Source organism: Cervus elaphus, chromosome 14, assembly GCF_910594005.1.
Source record: "Cervus elaphus chromosome 14, mCerEla1.1, whole genome shotgun sequence".
Lineage (NCBI taxonomy): Eukaryota > Metazoa > Chordata > Mammalia > Artiodactyla > Cervidae > Cervus > Cervus elaphus.
This window is the reverse complement of record NC_057828.1, coordinates 40,126,407-40,149,994: the sequence shown is the minus strand read 5'-3', so window position 1 is coordinate 40,149,994 and position 23,588 is coordinate 40,126,407. Positions and strand designations below refer to the sequence as shown.

At 36.4% G+C, this 23,588-nt stretch overlaps 1 protein-coding gene across 1 annotated transcript in view; it reads right to left on the bottom strand.

Moving 5' to 3' along the window:
• Positions 1–23,588, bottom strand: part of LOC122707901 (dimethylaniline monooxygenase [N-oxide-forming] 3) — a 34,280-nt gene extending 10,692 nt beyond the window's left edge. The window contains exons 1-5 of the mRNA XM_043923888.1: positions 23,426–23,588; positions 22,614–22,751; positions 12,134–12,322; positions 1,585–1,747; positions 955–1,097 (exon numbers count right to left, since the gene is read on the bottom strand). Of these exons, the coding sequence (XP_043779823.1) occupies positions 955–1,097; positions 1,585–1,747; positions 12,134–12,322; positions 22,614–22,745 (627 nt within the window). The 5' untranslated portion in view covers positions 22,746–22,751; positions 23,426–23,588. The remainder of the gene's footprint in view (positions 1–954; positions 1,098–1,584; positions 1,748–12,133; positions 12,323–22,613; positions 22,752–23,425) is intronic.

Below are 23,588 nucleotides of genomic sequence, written 5' to 3'. Positions count from 1 at the left end.
CTCAGCTCTCAGCCCTCTCTGGGAGTTGCTTTGGTGAAGAGGGGGCCTCCCCCAACATCTTATACTCTTTTTGGATCCCCTGCATTCAGTGACTGGTTGAGGGAGGAAGACAAAGACCTAGCCTCTCTCAATTTGTCTCACCCTCTCCTTCCCCTGCTGTGTCCACAAGTCCATTCTCTACATCCGTATCTTTATTCCTGCCCTGCAAATAGGTTCATCTGTACCATTTTTCTAGATTCCATATATATGCTCATATATATGCTCCATATATATATATGCTCATATATATATTCCATATAACATGCTCTAGGTGCTCTGTGATGACCTAGAGAGGTGGGATGGGAGTGGGATGGGAGGGAGGATCAAAAGGTAGGTGATATATGTAAATAAAAACGAATATCTATACTGGAAAAAAAAAAAAAAGAAATGACCCAGCCTCTCACTTCAACTAGGGACAATTTGAAAGGATTATCCTAGCTTCAGAGTAAATAAAGGAAAACTTCTTTCCCTTCCCTCAGAGGTATTCATCCAGAGAGCACTCCAAAATAAACTTCCTGCACTATAACTGATATCTTAGTATCAACACCTGTCAAATCATTTCCTCGGTATTTTCATCTTTTAGCCAAATATTCTCTGGTGTAGGTTACCAATAACTGAATACTGGTCATATTTCTTCTAGTGCTTGTCTGATGATCCCACTGGTTTTGGAAGAATTTATTGGACACATTAGGCACCAAACATCCCAAAGAAGAAGCTTGTTGAATGACATCATTCCAGCTGATGTTCTGCTTTTGCCACATCAAGCTATTTAAAATCCCACCTGTTACCAAAGGAAATTGAGCTATATGAACCCCGACTTAGTCTTTGCATCAAGGACTCTGCCCTCCCCTCACCCTTTTAAAATGGTATGGCTGTCCCTTTAAAGATAGTTCCCTGAATTTCAGGGAGGCATACTTTTTCGGCTGTTTGGCTGAGTTCTGAGGCGATGTCACAGCCCGAGTTCCCCAGACCAATCACCAGGACTCGCTTCCCCTTGAAGATTCCTGGTTCTTTATAGTCCCGGCTGTGGAAGCATTCGCCTTTAAAAAGTTTTATTCCTGAGTGAAAAAGTGGAAAACATATGAATTATTTTGATTTTCACTTAAAAAAACTGCTATAACAGAACTTGTCAGTGAATACGGTTGCAGTAATAGGAATTTTAATACTTAAACTATATTAGATACAGTATATCTAATTGTATAGATATATGTGCTCAGTCATGTCTAACTCTTTGCGACCCTATGGACCGTAACCCACCAGGCTCCTCTGTCCACGGGACTCTCTAGGCAAGAATACTGGAGTGGGTTGCCATGCCCTCCTCCAGGGGATCTTTCTGACCCAGGAGGAGAGTTACTGCATCTCCTGCATTGGCAGGCAGATTCTTTTACCACTGAGCCGCCTGGGAACCCCATTAGATACATTAGAAGCATATTTTAATTTAATGTGTACTTTTATAAACTATACTTTTGTATATATAAGAAAGACATTATCAAGGTTATTTCTTCATGCAAGATGTGTGGATGGCAGCGTAAACGTTGGCCTTACCTGGAAAGGACTCTTTAGGTATGTTGGGGTACACATGATGTCCAGAACAAATCATTACGGCATCAAAGACAGCTGATTCCTTTTTACCATCCTTTTCGGTGATAACATCCCATTGGCCAGTGGTTGAGAAATCGGGACGCTTATTTACACTGGATACAATTGTCTAAGAGAAACATAGAAAGATAATTTTCTTTATTCTATGCTAACAGGCAGATTTGACACCAACATCATCAAATAGTATGAAGGAAATCCTTAACAGTGCCTTAGGAAAAATACTTAATTCATTATGAAGGTGCAAGTTATAAATTCAAAATTCCTTTTTAATAAGTCACAGCATAAAATGATCTGTATGATTTTTTTTTATTTCCAATGCAAAACATTTTAATAGGTGGTCAAATATACAGTTATTAGAATTACCTAAATATCACTTATATAAAAATTGGTATATATCACATTAGATGACTCTATAAAAACACAAATCACACATTGACAACAACCCCTGCAGTCCAAGAATACCCCCCTCATCAATAGTACAAATTACACATTTTTAAAAAAAAGACATTGTTTAGACATTTAAACCAAAGTAACTTTGACTAGACTAAATACATTCATTCATCAAGTACAATAAATTTAGCATAGTCACTAACAACACAATTTTAGGTGCAATTTCACATGCTTTCATAAATCTTCCAGTTCAGTTCCCACAGTAAAGTGTCTTTGTGCACACCATTTTCATTTATATATAGGTGCATCATACATCATACTTAAGACTATTTTACTTCATAATTAAATGTGTTAATGTATATTGTAAGCGAATACCAGGCCAAAATTTAACCCCAGTGATGACCAATTTCAACAATTAAAAAAAAAATTCTTTACAGTATATTCTAATTTGTTTAATTGCATGGGTACTATTTTCTCTTACTAAATACTATCAAAATAAGTAATAAAAATTTAAATATTAAATCCAAAAACATGGAGATTCCAACCTTCTTAAAATATTAATAAGCATTTTAGTAACATGATCATTTAAGTCAAAAAGTAATTTCATATTCATTGCCAAATTAAAATACCTATGATTTGAAGACAGAGACCTAAAATACTTGCAGTAAATTGAAAAGTACAATTTTTAAAATGTGCAGTAATTTGCTTGTGAATTTGTAATGGAATGTTTTTCACAGTAATACTATGTTAAAACACTACTCTAAATGATCAGCCTAAGTACACGTACCTTTACCAGCAAGAAAAATTAAGGCCTTTTAATGCTATCAGTAATTACAGCTGAACTCAAATGTCAAATAGAGGTTACAATGCTGCAAACTATTATTTTTAACCTTTAACATATTGTTAGTTGCTTCATCTCAACTCAATTACTTATCTTTCCATGAAGTTGAATGTTAGTTAACTATTACCTTTGAATAAGCATTTCTCTGTATCTCTATTTTTATTTAGCCCTGAACCCAGTCAATCTAGAGAGAATGCTGGAAATATTAGGGCTTTGTCTGACTGGATCACAACTATATATTCAGGGGTTAAAAGTTTGTCCCATTTATATTTCTGAATGAACTAAGATGCCTGGCCTCCATAGACAACATTACTTATTTTCCCAAAGCATTGGCAGATAATTGCTACTTCTTCACTTGACCAAACTGACTTTTTTTTTAAATTTAAGTCTAGGCTATGAAGACATTACAGGATGTAAGGAAGGATAACCAAAGCTACAAATATATCAAATCAAGGTTAAAGGCACTGGATAAGGAAGATTATTACAAAGCATTGTAAACAATTTTTAAAGCAAATCAAGTTTTACAGTATTAAATGCCAAACTACTAAGAGCAAATGGTACTAAAATGATGACAATGTTTTAAAATAGTGGACAAAATTTCTGTAATTTCACAAATAAAATTTTCATTGTTCTACCATTTTTTTTCATCCTACAAGTTCTTTAATATTCCAAATCCTATAATAGCTGAAAACTTCCCTAAAATGGGGAAGGAAATAGCCACTCAAGTCCAAGAAACCCAGAGAGTCCCAAACAGGATAAACCCAAGGCAAAACACCCCAAGACACATATTAATCAAACTAACAAAGATCAAACACAAAGAACAAATATTAAAAGCAGCAAGGGAAAAACAACAAATAACACACAAAGGGATTCCCATAAGGATAACAGCTGACCTATCAATAGAAACCCTCCAGGCCAGAAGGGAATGGCAGGACGTCCTGAAAGTAATGAAAGAGAATAACCTACAACCTAGATTACTGTATCCAGCAAGGATCTCATTCAGATATGAAGGAGAATTCAAAAGCTTTACAGATAAGCAAGAGCTGAGAGAATTCAGCACCACCAAACCAGCTCTTCAACAAATGCTAAAGGATCTTCTCTAGACAGGAAATGCAGAAAGGTTGTATAAACGTGAACCCAAAACAACAAAGTAAATGGCAACGGGACCACACCTATCAATAATTACCTTAAATGTAAATGGGTTGAATGCCCCAACCAAAAGACAAAGATTGGCTGAATGGATACAAAAACAAGACCCCCATATATGCTGTCTACAAGAGACCCACCCCAAAACAAGAGACACATACAGACTAAAAGTGAAGGGCTGGAAAAAAATATTTCATGCAAATGGAGACCAAAAGAAAGCAGGAGTCGCAATACTCATATCAGATAAAATAGACTTTCAAATAAAAGCTGTGAAAAGAGACAAAGAAGGACACTACATAATGATCAAAGGATCAATCCAAGAAGAAGATATAACAATTATAAATGTATATGCACCCAACATAGGAGCACCGCAATATGTATGGCAAACACTAACGAGTATGAAAGAGGAAATTAATAGTAACACAATAATAGTGGGAGACTTTAATACCCCACTCACAACTATGGATAGATCAACTAAACAGAAAATTAACAAGGAAACACAAACTTTAAATGACACAATGGACCAGCTAGACCTAATTGATATCTATAGGACATTTCACCCCAAAACAAGCAACTTCACCTTTTTCTCAAGTGCACATGGAACCTTCTCCAGAATAGATTACATCCTGGGCCATAAATCTAGTCTTGGAAAATTCAAAAAAATTGAAATCATTCCAGTCATCTTTTCTGACCACAGTGCAGTAAGATTAGATCTCAATTACAGGAAAAAAATTGTTAAAAATTCAAACACCTGGAGGCTAAATAACACGCTTCTGAATAACCAACAAATCATAGAAGAAATCAAAAAAGAAATCAAAATATGTATAGAAATGAATGAAAATGAAAACACAACAACCCAAAACCTATGGGACACTGTAAAAGCAGTGCTAAGGGGAAGGTTCATAGCATTACAGGCTTACATCAAGAAACAAGAAAAAAGCCAAATAAATAACCTAACTCTACACCTAAAGCAATTAGAGAAGGAAGAAATGAAGAACCCCAGGGTTAGCAGAAGGAAAGAAATCTTAAAAATTAAGGCAGAAATAAATGCAATAGAAACTAAAGAGACCATAGCAAAAATCAACAAAGCTAAAAGCTGGTTTCTTGAAAAAATAAACAAAATTGACAAACCATTAGCAAGACTCATTAAGAAACAAAGAGAGAAGAACCAAATTAACAAAATTAGAAATGAAAATGGAGAGATCACAACAGACAACACTGAAATACAAAGGATCATAAGAGACTACTACCAGCAGCTCTATGCCAATAAAATGGACAACTTGGATGAAATGGACAAATTCTTAGAAAAGTACAACTTTCCAAAACTGAACCAGGAAGAAATAGAAGATCTTAACAGACCCATCACAGGCAAGGAAATCGAAACTGTAATCAAAAATCTTCCAGCAAACAAAAGCCCAGGACCAGATGGCTTCACAGCTGAATTCTACCAAAAATTTAGAGAAGAGCTAACACCTACCTTACTCAAACTCTTCCAGAAAATTGCAGAGGAAGGTAAACTTCCAAACTCATTCTATGAGGCCACCATCACCCTAATTCCAAAACCTGACAAAGATGCCACAAAAAAAGAAAACTACAGGCCAATATCACTGATGAACATAGATGCAAAAATCCTTAACAAAATTCTAGCAAACAGAATCCAACAACATATTAAAAAAATCATACACCACGACCAAGTGGGCTTTATCCCAGGAATGCAAGGATTCTTCAATATCCGCAAATCAATCAATGTAATACACCACATTAACAAATTGAAAGATAAAAACCATATGATTATCTCAATAGATGCAGAGAAAGCCTTTGACAAAATTCAACACTCATTTATGATTAAAACTCTCCAAAAAGCAGGAATAGAAGGAACATACCTCAACATAATAAAAGCTATATATGACAAACCCACAGCAAGCATCACCCTCAATGGTGAAAAATTGAAAGCATTTCCCCTGAAATCAGGAACAAGACAAGGGTGCCCACTCTCACCACTACTGTTCAACATAGTGTTGGAAGTTTTGGCCACAGCAATCAGAGCAGAAAAAGAAGTAAAAAGAATCCAGATAGGAAAAGAAGAAGTGAAACTCTCACTGTTTGCAGATGACATGATCCTCTATATAGAAAACCCTAAAGACTCTACCAGAAAATTACTAGAGCTAATCAATGAATATAGTAAAGTTGCAGGATATAAAATTAACACACAGAAATCCCTTGCATTCCTATATACTAACAATGAAAAAACAGAAAGAGAAATTAAGGAAACAATACCATTCACCATTGCAACAAAAAGAATAAAATACTTAGGAGTATATCTACCTAAAGAAACAAAAGACCTATACATAGAAAACTATAAAACACTGATGAAAGAAATCAAAGAGGACACAAACAGATGGAGAAACATACCGTGTTCATGGATTGGAAGAATCAATATTGTCAAAATGGCTGTTCTACCCAAAGCAATCTATAGATTCAATGCAATCCCTATCAAGCTACCAACGGTATTTTTCACAGAACTAGACCAAAGAATTTCACAATTTGTATGGAAATACAAAAAACCTCGAATAGCCAAAGTAATCTTGAGAAAGAAGAATGGAACTGGAGGAATCAACCTGCCTGACTTCAGACTCTACTACAAAGCCACAGTCATCAAGACAGTGTGGTACTGGCACAAAGACAGAAATATAGATCAATGGAACAGAATAGAAAGCCCAGAGATAAATCCACGAACCTATGGACACCTCATCTTTGACAAAGGAGGCAAGGATATACAATGGAAAAAAGACAACCTCTTTCACAAGTGGTGCTGGGAAAACTGGTCAACCACTTGTAAAAGAATGAAACTAGAACACTTTCTAACACCATACACAAAAATAAACTCAAAATGGATTAAAGATCTAAATGTAAGACCAGAAACTATAAAACTCCTAGAGGAGAACATAGGCAAAACACTCTCTGACATAAATCACAGCAGGATCCTCTATGACCCACCTCCCAGATTATTGGAAATAAAAGCAAAACTAAACAAATGGGATCTAATGAAACTTAAAAGCTTTTGCACTACAAAGGAAACTATAAGCAAGGTGAAAAGACAGCCGTCAGATTGGGAGAAAATAATAGCAAATGAAGAAACAGACAAAGGATTAATCTCAAAAATATACAAGCAACTCCTGCAGCTCAATTCCAGAAAAATAAATGACCCAATCAAAAAATGGGCCAAAGAACTAAACAGACATTTCTCCAAAGAAGACATACAGATGGCTAACAAACACATGAAAAGGTGCTCAACATCACTCATTATTAGAGAAATGCAAATCAAAACCACAATGAGGTACCATTACACACCAGTCAGGATGGCTGCTATCCAAAAGTCTACAAGCAATAAATGCTGGAGAGGCTGTGGAGAAAAGGGAACCCTCTTCCACTGTTGGTGGGAATGCAAACTAGTACAGCCACTATGGAAAACCGTGTGGAGATTCCTTAAAAAACTGGAAATAGAACTGCCATATGACCCAGCAATCCCACTTCTGGGCATACACACTGAGGAAGCCAGATCTGAAAGAGACACATGCACCCCAATGTTCATCGCAGCACTGTTTATAATAGCCAGGACATGGAAGCAACCTAGATGCCCATCAGCAGATGAATGGATAAGGAAGCTGTGGTACATACACACCATGGAATTTTACTCAGCCGTCAAAAAGAATTCATTTGAACTAGTCCTAATGAGATGGATGAAACTGGAGCCCCTTATACAGAGTGAAGTAAGCCAGAAAGATAAAGAACATTACAGCATACTAACACATATATATGGAATTTAGAAAGATGGTAACGATAACCCTATATGCAAAACAGAAAAAGAGACACAGAAATACAGAACAGACTTTTGAACTCTGTGGGAGAAGGTGAGGGTGGGATGTTTCAAAAGAACAGCATGTATACTATCTATGGTGAAACAGATCACCAGCCCAGGTGGGATGCATGAGACAAGTGCTCGGGCCTGGTGCACTGGGAAGACCCAGAGGAATCGGGTGGAGAGGGAGATGGGAGGGGGGATCGGGATGGGGAATAAGTGTAAATCTATGGCTGATTCATATCAATGTATGACAAAACCCACTGAAATGTTGTGAAGTAATTAGCCTCCAACTAATTAAAAAAAAAAAAAAAAGTGAAAAAAAAAAAAAAAATTCCAAATCCTAGAAACAAAAGAGTTTTCAGTTGCATGAAATAAGAAAACTGCAACTGAAATATCTCTGAAAATTAATTTTATCTTAAGTTACATTATAAATTTGATATATATACATATATATATGGTACAGAGATATGAAGATCATCTTGGAAATCATAAAACAGTAAATTACACTCAATTAAAATCACAAAAAAAGATCTTATTCAGTTGAACACAATCTAAAGCCCCACAACAGCAAACTGTAGTGTAAAGAGGCACAGTAAGTACAATTTCCAGACACATTAAACAAATAATGAATACGGAGTTGAAAATACCACATGCTCCAGTTTAGTCATTTAATACACACATTTTCACAACTGTTTCTTGAAAAACTATTTAGATAAAATATTTAGCATTTATCATCAATTTTAAATTTATCTGAGTCTATGCAACTTTCATCCATATTAAAATACTGATTACTGTAAATACTTTATTATAAAACTATTATACAATTTAAATTTTTATTAGAGAAATGTATTATTCACTATCCATAATTAAAGTCTTTTTCATGAGTGCATTTCATAAGAAATACACGAAAATCATTATTTATGATGCCTAGGGAGAAAAAACTATGGTAATCCTATTAACCCAAACTATATCCTTATTATTTCTTAAACATTTAAATGTTTAAATATGCTTGGTGACTAGTGATCATTCATCCCCACAGTGGTAAATTTCAGCATAATGTTAAATGACTGGACTAGACAATAAAAGTCACATGTAGATAAACACAAACCAATACTTGTTCTCTTACATGAAAGCTTACTTATAAAGTAACACTAAATGGGCAGTGAATAACAGTGATTAAAAAAAAATGTAAACAGAATAAAATGTGAATCCCTTCCCTGAAGAACAAAAGATAAAAGTATTTCTCATTTTATGAAAACAAAACATTATCTATCAAAAAGGTAAGACGCTGATTTTACAAATCTATTATTTCTAAATATGGATAAAGAAAATCTGGAACAATAGATTCACATTTTATTGAGCTAAAATGCACAAAAAATATGATAATACTTAAATTTATTAATTCATTGTAATAGGTTGATACTATCCCATACTAAAAAGTATCTTGTTAAGATTCAAAATAGTGTTTAATTATCTGAGCTTAAGATTTACTGAATCACTATCCAAGTAACAACAACAACAAAAGTCCACACTGTAGGATGAAAAAAGCAAAACTGAAAAATTTCTATTCACTATGACTTTAATTTCATCCCCACAAAAAAAGCTACAGCAATACCCATTTAGGCAATAGGCAAAAATATGAAGTCCTTATGGAAAATACCTACTCTGTATGATTTTTTAAAATATTTATTTATTTATTTTTGGCTGTGCTGCATCTCATTGCTTCACAGACTTTCTCTAGTTGCAGTGAGCAGGGGCTACTCTCTAGTTATGGGGTGAGTGCTTCTCATTGTGGTGGCTTCTCTTGTTGCAGAGACAGGCTCTAGGGGATGCAGATTTCTAGTTGTGCTGCAGAGTGTGCGCTCAGTAGTTGTAACTCTCAGGCTTAGTTGCACATGGCACATGGGATCTTCCTGGACCAGGGATCGAACCAGTGTCCCTTGCATTGCAAGGCAGATTGTTATCCACTGGACCACTAGGGAAGCCCCTATCTATGTGTGTGTGTGTGTGTGTGTGTGTGTGTGTGTGTGTGTGTGTGTGTTTTAATCCCTACATAGTTCCTTGTGTATGACCAGTATTCTCTGCAGTACAAGAGTGATTCATTTTGGGGCTCTGACAATTGAATTTTAGTTTACAAGAAGCAGGTAGCCCATGTAGTAAATAATCTGGTGGCCAATAATTTACATAATAACAGCAATTTTCTAACGTATTTCTTTAGTCATTTTATTTTTCTAAACTTCTTTAAAGCATTTATTTGATCTTCAGAATAATTCTACAAGATACATAGTTGCTTCATTTTACACATGAAATGGAGGCTTAAAGAAGTTAGATAATGTGCGTAAAATCCAATAACTAGGTTCAAAATTTAAATATAGGTCCTTGATTCTACAACTCTTTCTCCTACTGACTTTCCAATTTCATTCTTTAGGTGGTTCTTATTTTGTTCAAGACACAGTTTACATGAAATAGATCCTGTACAAATACAGCAATTTTTCACTCTCATCCTTTTGCTGTGTGTTTGAAGTTAAATTTACACTTGATTAAAAGTCAGCTAAGGAAGCATCTCTGATCTCAATCGTGGTGCCTGCCTTGTAGCTACAGGAAGAGGAAGGTACTGTTTAGGCCTGTTCTCTTCCAAAGGACAGGAAACACCCAACCCTGACTTGGTAACATTTCTGAGGCAGTCTCACTCAAGTGACAACATGCTTTTCTTTTTCTTCCGTGTCCCAGTCATACCATGCTGTTTCTTAACAAAGTAAGAATGAGCTGGGCTGAGAAGTGAAGGCTGAGTTAAAAGTGCTTGCAGGGTTGTTTTTCTATTCCATTTTTCTCTGTAGGTTTGAGGATGATGCCAACTGAACAAGAGTTACAAGTTTCCTCCCCAAATGAATCAATTAGCTTTCACTATTTCATAACATGGACACTCCCTATAAATCAGAACACATGGCTCCTAAGGGGAAAATTTCCATAAACAATAATAGAGGGATATAAGGGAGAAAGAAGTGAGGCCAGAGAGTCTATTACAGTAGGCCTTCAAGGAAGGAGGATTCTATTTTTTTTTTTTTTAAACTTTGTACTTGTATGGCCATTGAGTTTTGTGAAGATGCACTGATATTAAACACTATCAGGGTTTTGTCATTATTAGAGTGAAATTAACCCCGCAGTTTCCTTAATGGTCCCTTTACTAGATTAAGAAGGCCACCTTTCCCAGATCATCAAAACATAGAAAGGCTTTCCAATTTTGCCAAATGATCATAGAATCATATGACATCTCAGCATTAGAAATTAAGAGCTACTCTCTAGTGTGGTATGAAGGCTTCTCAATGTGGTGGCTTCTCTTGTTGCAGAGCACAGGCTCTAGGGCATGCAGACTTCAGTAGTTTGGCATATGGGCTCAGTAGTTGCAACTCCTGGGCCTAGTTGCCCCATGTATGTGGGATCTTCCCAGACCAGAGATCGAACTGGTGTGCATTGCAAGGCAGATTCTTATCCACCAGACTTCCAGGGAAGTCCTTATCTATATGTTTTATTAAATTTTATTTCCACATGGTTCCTTGTGTATAATCAGTATTCTCTGCAGTATATGAGTGATTCCTTTTGGAGATCTGACAATTGAACTATAGTTTACAAGAGCCAAGTAGAACATGTAGTAAATAATCTGGTGGCCAATAAATGTTTTTAGTAACAGCAATTTCCTAATATACTTCCTTGTCATTTTAGTTTTAATGTTATTGTCTCAAAATGAAAAATATCATCTATATCGAGAGTGTAAGTTGTCATATTTTAGTATGCTTAAGGATCACCTGGAAAATCTTTCTTATTTTCTGACATAAACATTTAAGCTTATAATTTTCATAAAAGTTTTTGCTCTCTCTACTTCCCATAAATATTGATATATCAAATTTAAATTATCATTTAGCTCTAAATATTTTAAAAATTTCCCTGCAATTTCTTTTTTTTGACCTGTAAATTGTTTAGGAATAATGAGTTCTTAATTTATAAATTCATGTCTACCCATGCATTTTTTTCTTTGCTCTGATTTCTACTTTTATGGCATTTTGGTCCAAGAATGTTAAAAATTTCCTACATATTCTTAAGAAGAATGTATGCTTTCTAAATCTAGGGTCAAAGAAGCCATACTGTTGAAATTGTTTACAATTGAGAAAGATAGTGAAAGGAACAAATAGGAATCTTGTAATAAATACAGAATTCCTCACAGTTATGCCCACAGTAAGTTTTTTAAAATAATATCTTACCTTAAATTGTATGTATTTCAGGAGGTTCTTTTCTTTGGCAAACATAGTAATATATTCCTGGAGCTTGCTGTTGTGCATAAAGTTAGGAAAATCATCAGGAAATGGGAAGTCTGGAAAACATGTCATCTCTTTGGAAGAGTTGGTAAAGACTGACCGATAAATGCTGGCCCTGCCTTCCTCTGCATGGTCCTGTGAAAGAAACATTTTAAATGGAACAGAGTTTGTAAATGAGTATATTTATCATGGTCAGGACCAGTCCCAAATACTTATCACTCATTTATGGTTGATCTTTTCCAAAAGTAAATGCAATAAGATGAGGCATAAATTAACTTCGCTTAAATAATTTGATGATAACCAAAGGAACTTAGAATATTGAAAAATATATCTTTATTTACATCTTTTCTAAGGGAAACAGATTCTGAATTTCATCATGTCCTTTTAAGAATATATAACTGGATTAATTTTGTTGCTTTGAACCATTAACTACAGTGATAGTATTTCCCAAAATTTACCTGGGCATGATTTCAATATACCAACTCATGAGCATGGACAGACAATGTGATGTATACATACAATGGAACATTTTTCGGCCTTAAAAAGAAAGGAAGGCCTGAATCATGCTGTGATATGCATTAACTTTGAGGACATATGCCGAACAAAGTAGACCAGTCACAAAAAGACAAATTCTGTATGATTCTATTTATCTGAAATACCCAAAGTGATCACGTTCACAGAGACTAAAAGAGTGGTAGTGGCTTGGGGCCAGGGAGAGGGAGGAATTGAGAGTTAAATTGTTTAATTTCTGCAGAGTTTTACTTTGGGAAGATTAAAATATTTTGGAGAGGGGTGGTGATATGATTGTACAATAATGTCAATGAACTTAATGCCACAGAACTGGACACTTTAAAATAGCTACATGGTAAATCTTTATTGTGGTTTATTTACCACAATGGAAAATAAAACTTCCTTTAGCATATTATGTGGTAATCCTGGTAGATTAGATCATAATATTTTTTATGTACCCAGGGCAGAGAGAACTTTGATTATGTTTACAATATCTTTTTCAAATGTTTTTGACCATACCCTATAGTTACATATTTTTTATTGCAATCCAGTGTACACACACACACACACACAGGGAACAAAAGTTTTATGAAAAGAAAAATCATTTTCAAGAACTTGAGTTGCACACATACTCTCCATCCATTCTGGAAGGTTGCCTATCTCCACTTCATTTAGTTGTTTTTCTGGAGATTTATCTTCTTCCTTCATCTGGGACATAATACTGTTTCTTTTCATTTTGGTTAGCTTTCTGTGATTGTGGTTTTTGTTCTGGAGGCTGTGGGATTATAGTTCTTGTCTATCCATTCCATTTAAATATGCAGATTAATTCATTAATTTATATCATTGCATACAAATGGGTTATAATCTCCAGAATGAAAAACATTGATTTAAAGGAATTAGGTAAGGAGAAAGGGGAATAGAGGCAGAAAAGGATATTACTTAAATCCTAAGCATTATTCTTTGGGATGAAATTCTGAAATTAACATACGTCCATCCATGCTATGGTTTTTCTAGTAGTCATGTATGGATGTGAGAGTTGGACCATAAAGAAAGCTGAGCATCAAAGAACTGATGCTTTTGAACTGTGTTGTTGGAGAAGACTATTGAGAGTTCCTTGAACTGCAAGGAGATGAAACCAGTTAATCCCAAAGGAAATCATTCCCAAAGGAATATTCATTGGAAGGACTGATGCTGAAGCTGAAGCTCCAATACTTTGGCCACCTGATATGAAGAACTGAATCATTGGAAAAGACCCTGATGCTGGGAAAGATTGAAGGCAGGAGGAGAAGGGGATGGCAGAGGATGAGGTGGTTGGATGGCATCACTGACTCAATAAACATGAGTTTGGGCAAGCTCCGGGAGTTGGTGATGGACAGGGAACCCTGGCATGCTGCATTCCATGGGGTCACAAAGAGTCGGACATGACTGAGCGACCAAACTGATATGTTAGAAAGATCGAGCAAAACACCAAAGGCAGAGGGAATTTGTTTTCACATTTGAAATTCTGGTAAGATATCACTTTAAAGGCTCCCCAAAACAACCTGGGTTGGGGAGGGTTGACACTGAAGAGTCAAGTAGCAGGGATTAGGAAGAGGTAACATGATTAAGAAGAGCTTGGACCTTAGTTTAGCTCTCCTGAACTTATGCAGTTTGACTAAAACATAAGAGTTCCCGCTTGTTCCCAAAGGGGATGCAGAAGTCATCTGAGACTCTTAGTAGCTAGTTTGCCAGGGAGTTGCCAAGGGTTGGGGGCAGCTAAGTGGCATTTTAGTAGAGCTGAAGAATGGACCATTTGGGTCAGGGACTCAATGAGCAAACTGCACCTGGCAAGTGGAATCTGTTCAGCTAGGAGGTTTACCAGCCCCTGACAGCTAAGGAGGACAGTTCCAGGTTCATCAACTGGCCTTTGGTTGAAGATTCCTGAAGGATAGGCTAAGGGTACTCATATATAATAGGAACATCAGGGGACCAGAGGATTCAGAGGACAGGCCCAAGACTGTGCTTGAATTTGGGAAACTTTGTCTTTGCTTCACCACAAGGTCATACAAGTTCTATTTCTGCATAAGCCCAGAGACAATTTTGGAAAGAGCTGAGGGACAAGGAAGGGAAGCTAAAAGACTGAGCATTGATCATAAAGAGACCTAGAGATTAAACTATGCCAAATGGGGGTACTCCTTGGGTCTTAGCATGCTTTTATGTTTTTCTCTATGTAATTCTGGATATTTGTCTTGTCCTATTTATGCTAGATGTAAAAGAGTGATCTGAACACTTAGTAGTCTAGTATTACTTACAGATAAAACATTTCAAAATATTAAGAACTCACTGGAGAAAATGGGAGAGGATCTCCTTGGACAAAGTGAGAGTTTTAAGGTTGTCTGACATGCTTCACTCCACAATTTCATATTTTCCCTCAACTTATATGGTAGACAGAATTTTAAGAATAACCCTTAGTGCACCTCATCCTTGTGTAGTCATTTGCCCTTTGAGTATGGATGAAATCTCTAAATATCATATCACTCCCCTGACTATGTTGTTAAGTATTATTGAATCACATGAGCCCTTTACAAGCAGAGTTTTCTCTGGCTGGTATCAGAAGTCAGAGGTTCAAAACATGATTCAGCTTGTTCCTGGTTTTGAAGATGGAGAGAGACATATGCCAAGCAATACTGGCAGCCTTTAGGAGTTGAGAGGAATCCCATTTATAGCCAGCAAGGAAACAAAGACCTTAATCTTGAAACAAGGAACTGAATTCAGCCACCACCCTGTAGTATGCAGATTCTTTCCGTGTGCTTCCAGATAAGAGCCTAGCCCAGGCAGCACCTAATTTTTGACCTCATGAAACCCTAACCAAAGAACCTAGCTGAACTATGCTGTACTTCTGATCTATGTAACTGAGAATAATAAAGAAACATTTTTAGCTGCTTTAGTTTGTGGTAATTTGCTATGCAGAAATAGAAAACTAATACAAGGTCCAAGGTAAAGTTTTGGAGCAAGGCAAAGTTGAGGAAAATCATGTAACAACAAAGGATGAGTTTTATATAATAAAAATGATGCAAACCCTTGAGACAGATTTGAGGTGTTTTTGCAATTTGGCTGTTCCAGGATAATAAATTTCCCTAGCAATGCTGAGCTGATTGGTCTTTAGTTTTTCTTAGGTTCCCCAAGGGCTATGGTTACTGAAAAAGGAGTTGCAGCATCAGCTAATCACATCATCTGTGACTTGCTACTAAAAAAAAAAAAAAAATGTCATGGACTTCTTATTGTTCCTATTTGGTTTTATAGTACATTTCAGAGTCCATGTGTATAGACTAATCCTTTTAAGTTGATCATATGGGAAGTTCATAATTGAATGACTAAGATCATAAATGACATTTTCAAATATAATTATTTTGGGGGGGGGGGGGTGCAAATGATCAACAAAGAACCAAACCTTGCTTATCTATGGAAGTAGCTTTATCTGTCTTTTAAAAAATTACTAAAATAACCCAGACTTCTGATTACACATGAAAGATTATGCAGATGTATTTAACTCTTCTCCCCCTAAAATTGGGTTTCCCAGGTGGCACTATTGCTAAAGAACCTTCTTCCCAATGCAGGAGACTCAGGAGACCTAGGTTCAATTCCAGAGTTGGGGAGATCCCCTGGAGTAGGAAATGGCAACCCACTTCAGTATTCTTGCCTGGAAAATTCCATGGACAGAAGAGCCTGACAGGCTACAGTCCATGGGCTTGGAAATAGTCGGACATGACTAAAGTGACTTAGCACGTATGCACCCCTAACATTACTGTAAAGGTATCAGAGGTATAAACCCACAGGGAAAAAAAGAAAAAAAAAGTGAAAGCAAACAAGAAACAACAGCAACATTTTGAAAGTAGAACACAGATGGATGAGTGATAACTGATTTACCAGATCAAAGAAAGCGGAAAGTTAAGAATGTGCCAAGTTGCTTCAGTTGTGTCTGACTCTTTGCGACCCTATGGACTATAGCCCACCAGACTCCTCTGTCCATGGGATTCTCCAGGCAAGAATACTAGAATGGGTTGCCATGCCCTCCTTCCAGGGATCTTCCCGACCCGGGAATTTAACCAGCGTCTCTCATATCTCCTGCATTGGCAGGCGGTCTTTACTACTAGTGCCACCTGGGAAGCCCGAAAGTTAAGACTAGATCTAATCAAATGGGAATCCAGATCAAATAGTGATATAAGATATTCAAGGTCTATAGTCTTTTACTTCATATATTTTAATTTCTTAGGGAACTGTCGAGGATGTACTTGCATATACTCTTCTAAAATGAGACAATAAAAAAATAGTAAGAAGATAAAGTTTCCGGAAAACAGGGTTACCCAGGATAATAGCAGTGTGGTTACCTAGAGAAGGGAAACAATCCAGAAGAGTATCTTTAAGAGATAGTTAAGAGAAGAATTAAGCTGGTAAAAAACCTCATGTATTTAACTGTTCAGAGGAGAGTCAGAATACTGTGGGAGAGGCTGGGAAATGAATTAGAAATAGCATTGTGAAACTAAATCCACAAAGGCCACAAGGCAGTTATTAACTCCAGTGAAAACAAAAAGTTAATCAAGAAAGAAAGTGTAATCAGAATCCACTAAGCAGCGTAGCAATGATATTTTCATGGTTCTAATAATACAAACATGAAGATTTATTAAACAAAAAGAATGGTATGACTACAGGAATAAGAGGAAATGGAAAATTTTGTAAATGAGTCTGTTCCAAAATTCTGTGGGATTGTTGTTTGTATGTAGCACCAGTCAAAATAAATTCTATAAATGCAGAGGAAATTACAAGAAATGAGCCAAAAATGAACACGATGCAACAGAGAATTCAAATTAAGCCTAAAAGAGGCTACATATTAGAGAAGAGGAGATCCAGGGTTATCTGATTTTCTGATTTTTCAAAAGAAGACATTTCCCTCGATTTTTATGTGTAATATCCTGGTTTTAAAATAATGGACCAAAATTAAAAACATATAGATCAAGTAAAACGGAGCAGCTTTAGTGTGAAAAGAGCCAAGCCAGCTTGCTAACTCTACAACATATTTAAACTATTGATTTTTGTCTGGCAATTTTGTGATCATCCACCTCATTGAATTATCTTATTTTTTGTAACCATTTTCCAATTGATATCCTTCATGGTATAAAATCAGATAGTCAGCAGTTGATAATTTTTCCTCCATTCTATTTTCTCCATTCTATTTTCTATTTAAAAAAAAAATCATCAATCATTTGTCTTACTGAGTTGGTCCAAACTTCTAAAAGAACATTAATTAATAGATCTTTAAGTGAGAACTTAATTTCCTGGAGGCAGTATTTTCCATCTTCATTTTGTTATAAATTTCTATTTTATTGTGTCCTCAACTGAGGATTTCATTTTACTTACATCTTTTTTTCAAAAATTTTGAGGATTTTTTGACTTAAGAATCAGTTTAAGAAATGTTCCATTGGCACTTGAAAATAAGGCATATTTTGTCTTTTTAAAATACAGGATTTGTTATATATCAACAAGTGACAGACCAAAGTGCAAGATGCAATGCTTGCTAAGGTATTATTTGACCAAAACTATGATCCTTAAAAAAACAAAACAGCTGTGTAAATATTAGTCAGTTCCTAAGATTGCATTTTCAAATTCAAAGAGTCAAAAAAAAAAAAAAAAAAAAAAAAACTCTAAAAGGGACTCCAAAGAAAAACATTTTTTCTTTCCTTAAAAAAATTAACACTGTTTTCTATCTGAAATGGTTTTCCCTTTGATGAAAAATCAAGCTGTAGATCTCTTTGTAGAGTTGCTAGTTCATAAGGAAAAGCACTGAGCACTACAAATTTAATTAAGGCTCATATAACTCAAAGTTGTCAGGCCCCTAGAATACAAATTTTTAGTGCCATGTTAGAATATTCCAATCACATCAAAAGCCAAAATGTCTGGGGCCTTGTTATTGAAAAGTAATTCAGTGGTAGATTAGTTGCCAAATTTGCATCAGAAAGCAGTGAGATTTTTGAAATATGACAGGAGTTTTCTGCTATTCCCTTGGGTTGTTGACTCTGCTGCTATGCATGTGGGATGCGAAGGTGGAGGAATTCACAGCTTTGGATGAGTTTAGGATGCTTGACAGTGATTATAATCAACACAAGGAAAGACTAAATATTAAAGATCAAATTGATACATAGGCTAGAAAAAAATCAGAGGAAGTGAACAATGGACGGCATGCCCAGAAAAAGGAGACTTTATTCATGACACTCAGGCCAAAATCCAGACAATTTGCTGACATATTATTTGTGGAACTCCTGAGAAAGAAAGACCTTTCCCCTAGACCTGCAGCCTGGTCATAAAGTATTTTCTCAGTGATCAAAGCAGGTGAGGCAAATACATCATTCTGCCTTTAGATCCGGGTTAGAAGAAGGAACTACTAACAGAAGGACCTAAGAAAGTGCTGTAGGAAAAAGCTACAAAATTTGAATTATGTGCTTTTTTAATTTAATTTGCCTGCATTATGCAGCATGCAAAATCTTAGTTCTCCGACCAAGGATCGAATCCATGGCCCCTGCATTGGAAACATGGATTCTTAAACACTGGACTGCCAGAGAAGTCCCTGCAGTTTTTTTTTTTTTTTTCCACTTAGTTAATGTTTGGATGTTAGAAAATGTAAAATGCTGACTTTATAAACTAAATGTAGTGAAAATACAAATTTTAACTTGATTTTATAGTATAATCCTGTAATGTGATTTCTAGGTATACTGCTACAGACTCATAGAGGTATCTGAGAAGCACTGCAAGTCACAGCATCATTTGTAATCTTCAAGTCCTCCCACAGAGGTGAAATAATTAGAGAACTCTGAATAATCAACTGTATTAGTTTCATGTGGCTACTATAATAAATAACCACAAACCTGACAGCTTAAAACAACAGGAATCTATTCCCTCATCATTCCAGAGACCAGGAGTTGAAAATCAGCATCACTGGGCCTAAATCAAAGTGTTGGCAGGGCCAAGTCCATTCCAGAGGCTCTAGGGGAGATACATTATCTCTTCCCGCTCCTGCTGGATGCCAGCATTTCTTGGTTTTTTTAGCATCTGGAGGCCACCTGTGTTCCTTGACTAATGTCTCCTTTCTCCACCTTCAAGGTCATAGCATAGCATCTTCAAATCTCTCTTTCTGATAAAGTCATATTCCCTTTTCTTCTTTTGTTTCTGTGTGTCAAATCTCCCTTTGCCTTTCTCTCTCTTTTTAAAGTTCATTTTATTTTCTGGCTGTGTCAGGTCTTAGTTGTGATATGTGGGATCTTTCACTGAGGCGTATGGGCCTAGTTGCCCCACAGCCAGCATGGAGGATATTCGTTTCCTGACCAGGGATCAAACTTGTGGAATGTGGATTCTTAACCACTGGACCACCAGGGAAGTCCCATGCCTTTCTCTTTTAGGGATAGATGTTATGGCATTTTGGCCCCACACAGATAATCCAGGATAATCTCATCTTCTCAAAATTATTAATTTAATCATAGCTGTAAATATCTTTTTTTTCCTCATTAGGAATATTTACAGGTTCTAGAATCAGGACCTGTTATCTTTGAGGGGCCCACTGTTTGAATAGCCTATCGCTGTCCACTGTCAGGCCCCTAAGGATTCACATTTATCCCACACGTCAAATACATTTACTTCATCTCAACATCCCCAAAGTCTGAATCCACTGCAGCATCAAATCAAGTTCCAAATCTCACTTATGTATCATCAGCTCAATAATTCTAAATCCCACTATCTAAACTATCTAAATCAGGTATGAAAGAGACTCTGAGTGTAATTCACCCTGGGACAGAATTCTCCATTTCTGGACCTGTCAAGCTAGAAAATAAGTTATCTTATTTCAGCATACAATGATGGGACATTCATAGGGTACCAGTAACAAACATTTTCATTCCAAGGGACAAAATGGAAGGAAAAAAGGAGTCATCTGTCCCAAGCAATTTTGGAATCCAGAAGGGTAAGTTTCATTAGGTTTCAAGTTCTGGGAAATAAGCATTTGTGTCTCAAGGCTCCAGCTTCTGGGTTTGAGGTTCCACCCTCTGGGATAATTTTTCTTTTTCTTGAAGAGTACCACATGTTTGCAGGTGAGTAGTTTATCACTCCATGATGTTAAGTTCAAATTTTAAAGCCTTCCTTGAGCAAAAGGAGAGGCAGCTGCTCTCAAAAGCTTTATCAGCAGTGTCTTTCTTCAACAATGCTTTGCAAAGTAAGTGTGAATATGAGGATCTGGTTAAGATCACCAGGCAGAAGACCTGCCAGCTCAATAGGCCACTTGTTGAAATGGCAACCAGCAGTTTATAAAGGGATTAAGAATTCAGACTGGAAATACAAATCAGACTGAATTGGAGTCTTGTCTTTGCCATTCACAAGCTATTTACCATTATTTTTTCTTTTCTTTTTTTTTTTTTCTTTTCTTTTAAGCTTCAGATTCATTTGTAAAAGGGAAAAATTCACACCTAGATTATAGGATTATTATAAAGATTGAATGAAATGAGAAAAGTGTTTGGTATATAGAAAGTACTTAATAAAATAGCCCTGTCAGCCTTCACTGTGCTAATCTGAAATTCTGTCAGCACATTCCAGTGACAAACACTGAACTCCACAATACCGGGAAGCTACTATATAGCACAAGGAGCTCTGGTCAGTGCTCTGTGATGACCTAGAGGGGTGGGATGGGGTTGGGTGGGCGGTTCAAGAGGGAGGGGATATATGTATACATATAGCTGGCCCATGTTGTTGTAAAGCAGAAACTAACACAACGTTTTAAAGCAATTATACCCCAGTTTTAGAAAAATTGATGCTGGGTGGTTCACAAAGAGTTCAAGTCTAGGAAATGTCTATATGAACAAGAACAATTCTCATATATTGATAATATTTAAAGAGCCATCACAGACACTTTCTTCTTAAACATGACCTTTCTATTAAGGTATAAAGTTTAACACTAATTTTGCATTTGCGGAGGGAATAGTGGTTTAAAAGGGGTTACTGGGGACTTCCCTGGTGGTCCAGTGGTTAAAAGTTCATGCTTCCAATGCAGAGGGTACAGGTTTGATCCTGGAAATCGAAATCCCACATGTTGTGTGGTGTGGCAAAAACAAAAAAATGGGGTTATTGATCTTCCTTTGTTCCTATGTATTAATGGTTTATCAGAAGATGAAAACAGGAGTAGGCTTAACCAGACAGTATTCCTAAGGTTGTAGACATGGAGAGAGTTGGGGGCCCAGGGAAGACTCCACACCTGATAATATACTTGTTAGACAACACAGGAAGTGATCTAACAGCAGCTTACAAGCATACCTGCTAATAGAGTCCTTAATATAAATGCATAGAAGTAAGCCTGGCAAGCTACAGTCCGTGAGGTCGCAAAGAGCTGGACATGACTTAGTGACTGAACAACAACAAAAGTCATTGAAGAACTTCAAATCAGTGTGTCCTCTTCTTGATTCCTCTTGCAGCAATCTGAAGAATTATGTGTTTTTGGCAAGACCAAAAGTCAGTGCCTGAAATCTTAAGATCTGTGGTCTGAATCACTAAGAGGTTGTTCCAGAAACTCAACAAATGAATGGAAAGAACCATCGCTTTTTAAATTATTAGCTCATGTAATTCTGTTACATAAACCTAACCAATATTTGACCATGGATTTTACCCCCAGGCGGCTCACTTATTAAATGACTTGTTGGAGTTGAGTTCTATACACAGAGACTGACCAGTCCACTATCCCATCTACTTCTGAAGTAAGCAAGGGATTTACTTTCCAGCCTGCTATTGATGTTAAGCTTTGTAGAGCAAGTGTAACTGCCATGACAGCCTGTGCTCAAGCAATGTATTCTCACACACTTCCCCCCCCCCCCCCCGACTCCCCGGTCTGCTGCAGTGATGTCCCACTCACCGAGAATTTCCACAGGCCCCCGACGTCTTCACCCTTCTCAAAGCAGGTGGGTTCCAGTCCCTCTTCTAGGCAGTTCCTGATGGAGGCCAGGCCACTGATGCCTGCTCCGATGATGGCCACTTTCTTCACCATGGTTGCCTGTGCAAAGGCCCAGAGATTCACAACTAAAACACATATGCACACACTTATACCCACAAACTTATGCATATATGAAAGAAGAAACAAATATATGTGTGTAAGTATATATGTATATGCACACATACATATATATATACACATGTACATATACTCACACCCACTCCCATATGTATATATGAAGAGACATATGTATGTGTATGTATATACATACACACACATATTCATTTCTTCTTTCTACTTTACATAAGGCTTGATGAAGAATAAGGTCTGGTTCTGTCTGTATTTCAGTATTTCCTCTAATAATGTTCTTAACCTTTTCAATTAAAAATAAAAATCATCTCTTTATCTAAAAATAACTTCTCACTAGCCACTACCCTTAACCTCCATTCTAAAAATTTGTTTCCTAATCTTTTCCTATTCCTGACAATATCTTTAGACCCTACTGTTACTTCTTTTTTTGTTTGTTTTTTTAGGTGAAATCACATAACTACACAGAAAAGTAGATTTGGATAATGAAAATTAGAATCCTTACTGCTCAGGAAAAAAAGATCTCTATTGAACTGTATATCATTCTCATTTTGGCCATATTTAGTATAAATGTAGCATATTCCTTCTCCATTTACCAGCCCCACTCTCCTCCCTCTCAAATCATTGCAGTATCATTCTTTTTCTACCTTTTTGTGATCTTCCTCTTTTCTGTAGATTTAAGTCTTGTCCAAAACGTCTGAGCAGTTTAAAAGAAAAAATACTTCCCTGAACCAAAGCTCTAGGAAAGTGGTAGTGGAAAATGGGAGGAGCTACTCTTAAAGAGGACTTGCTTCTGGGTCCTCCAGCATG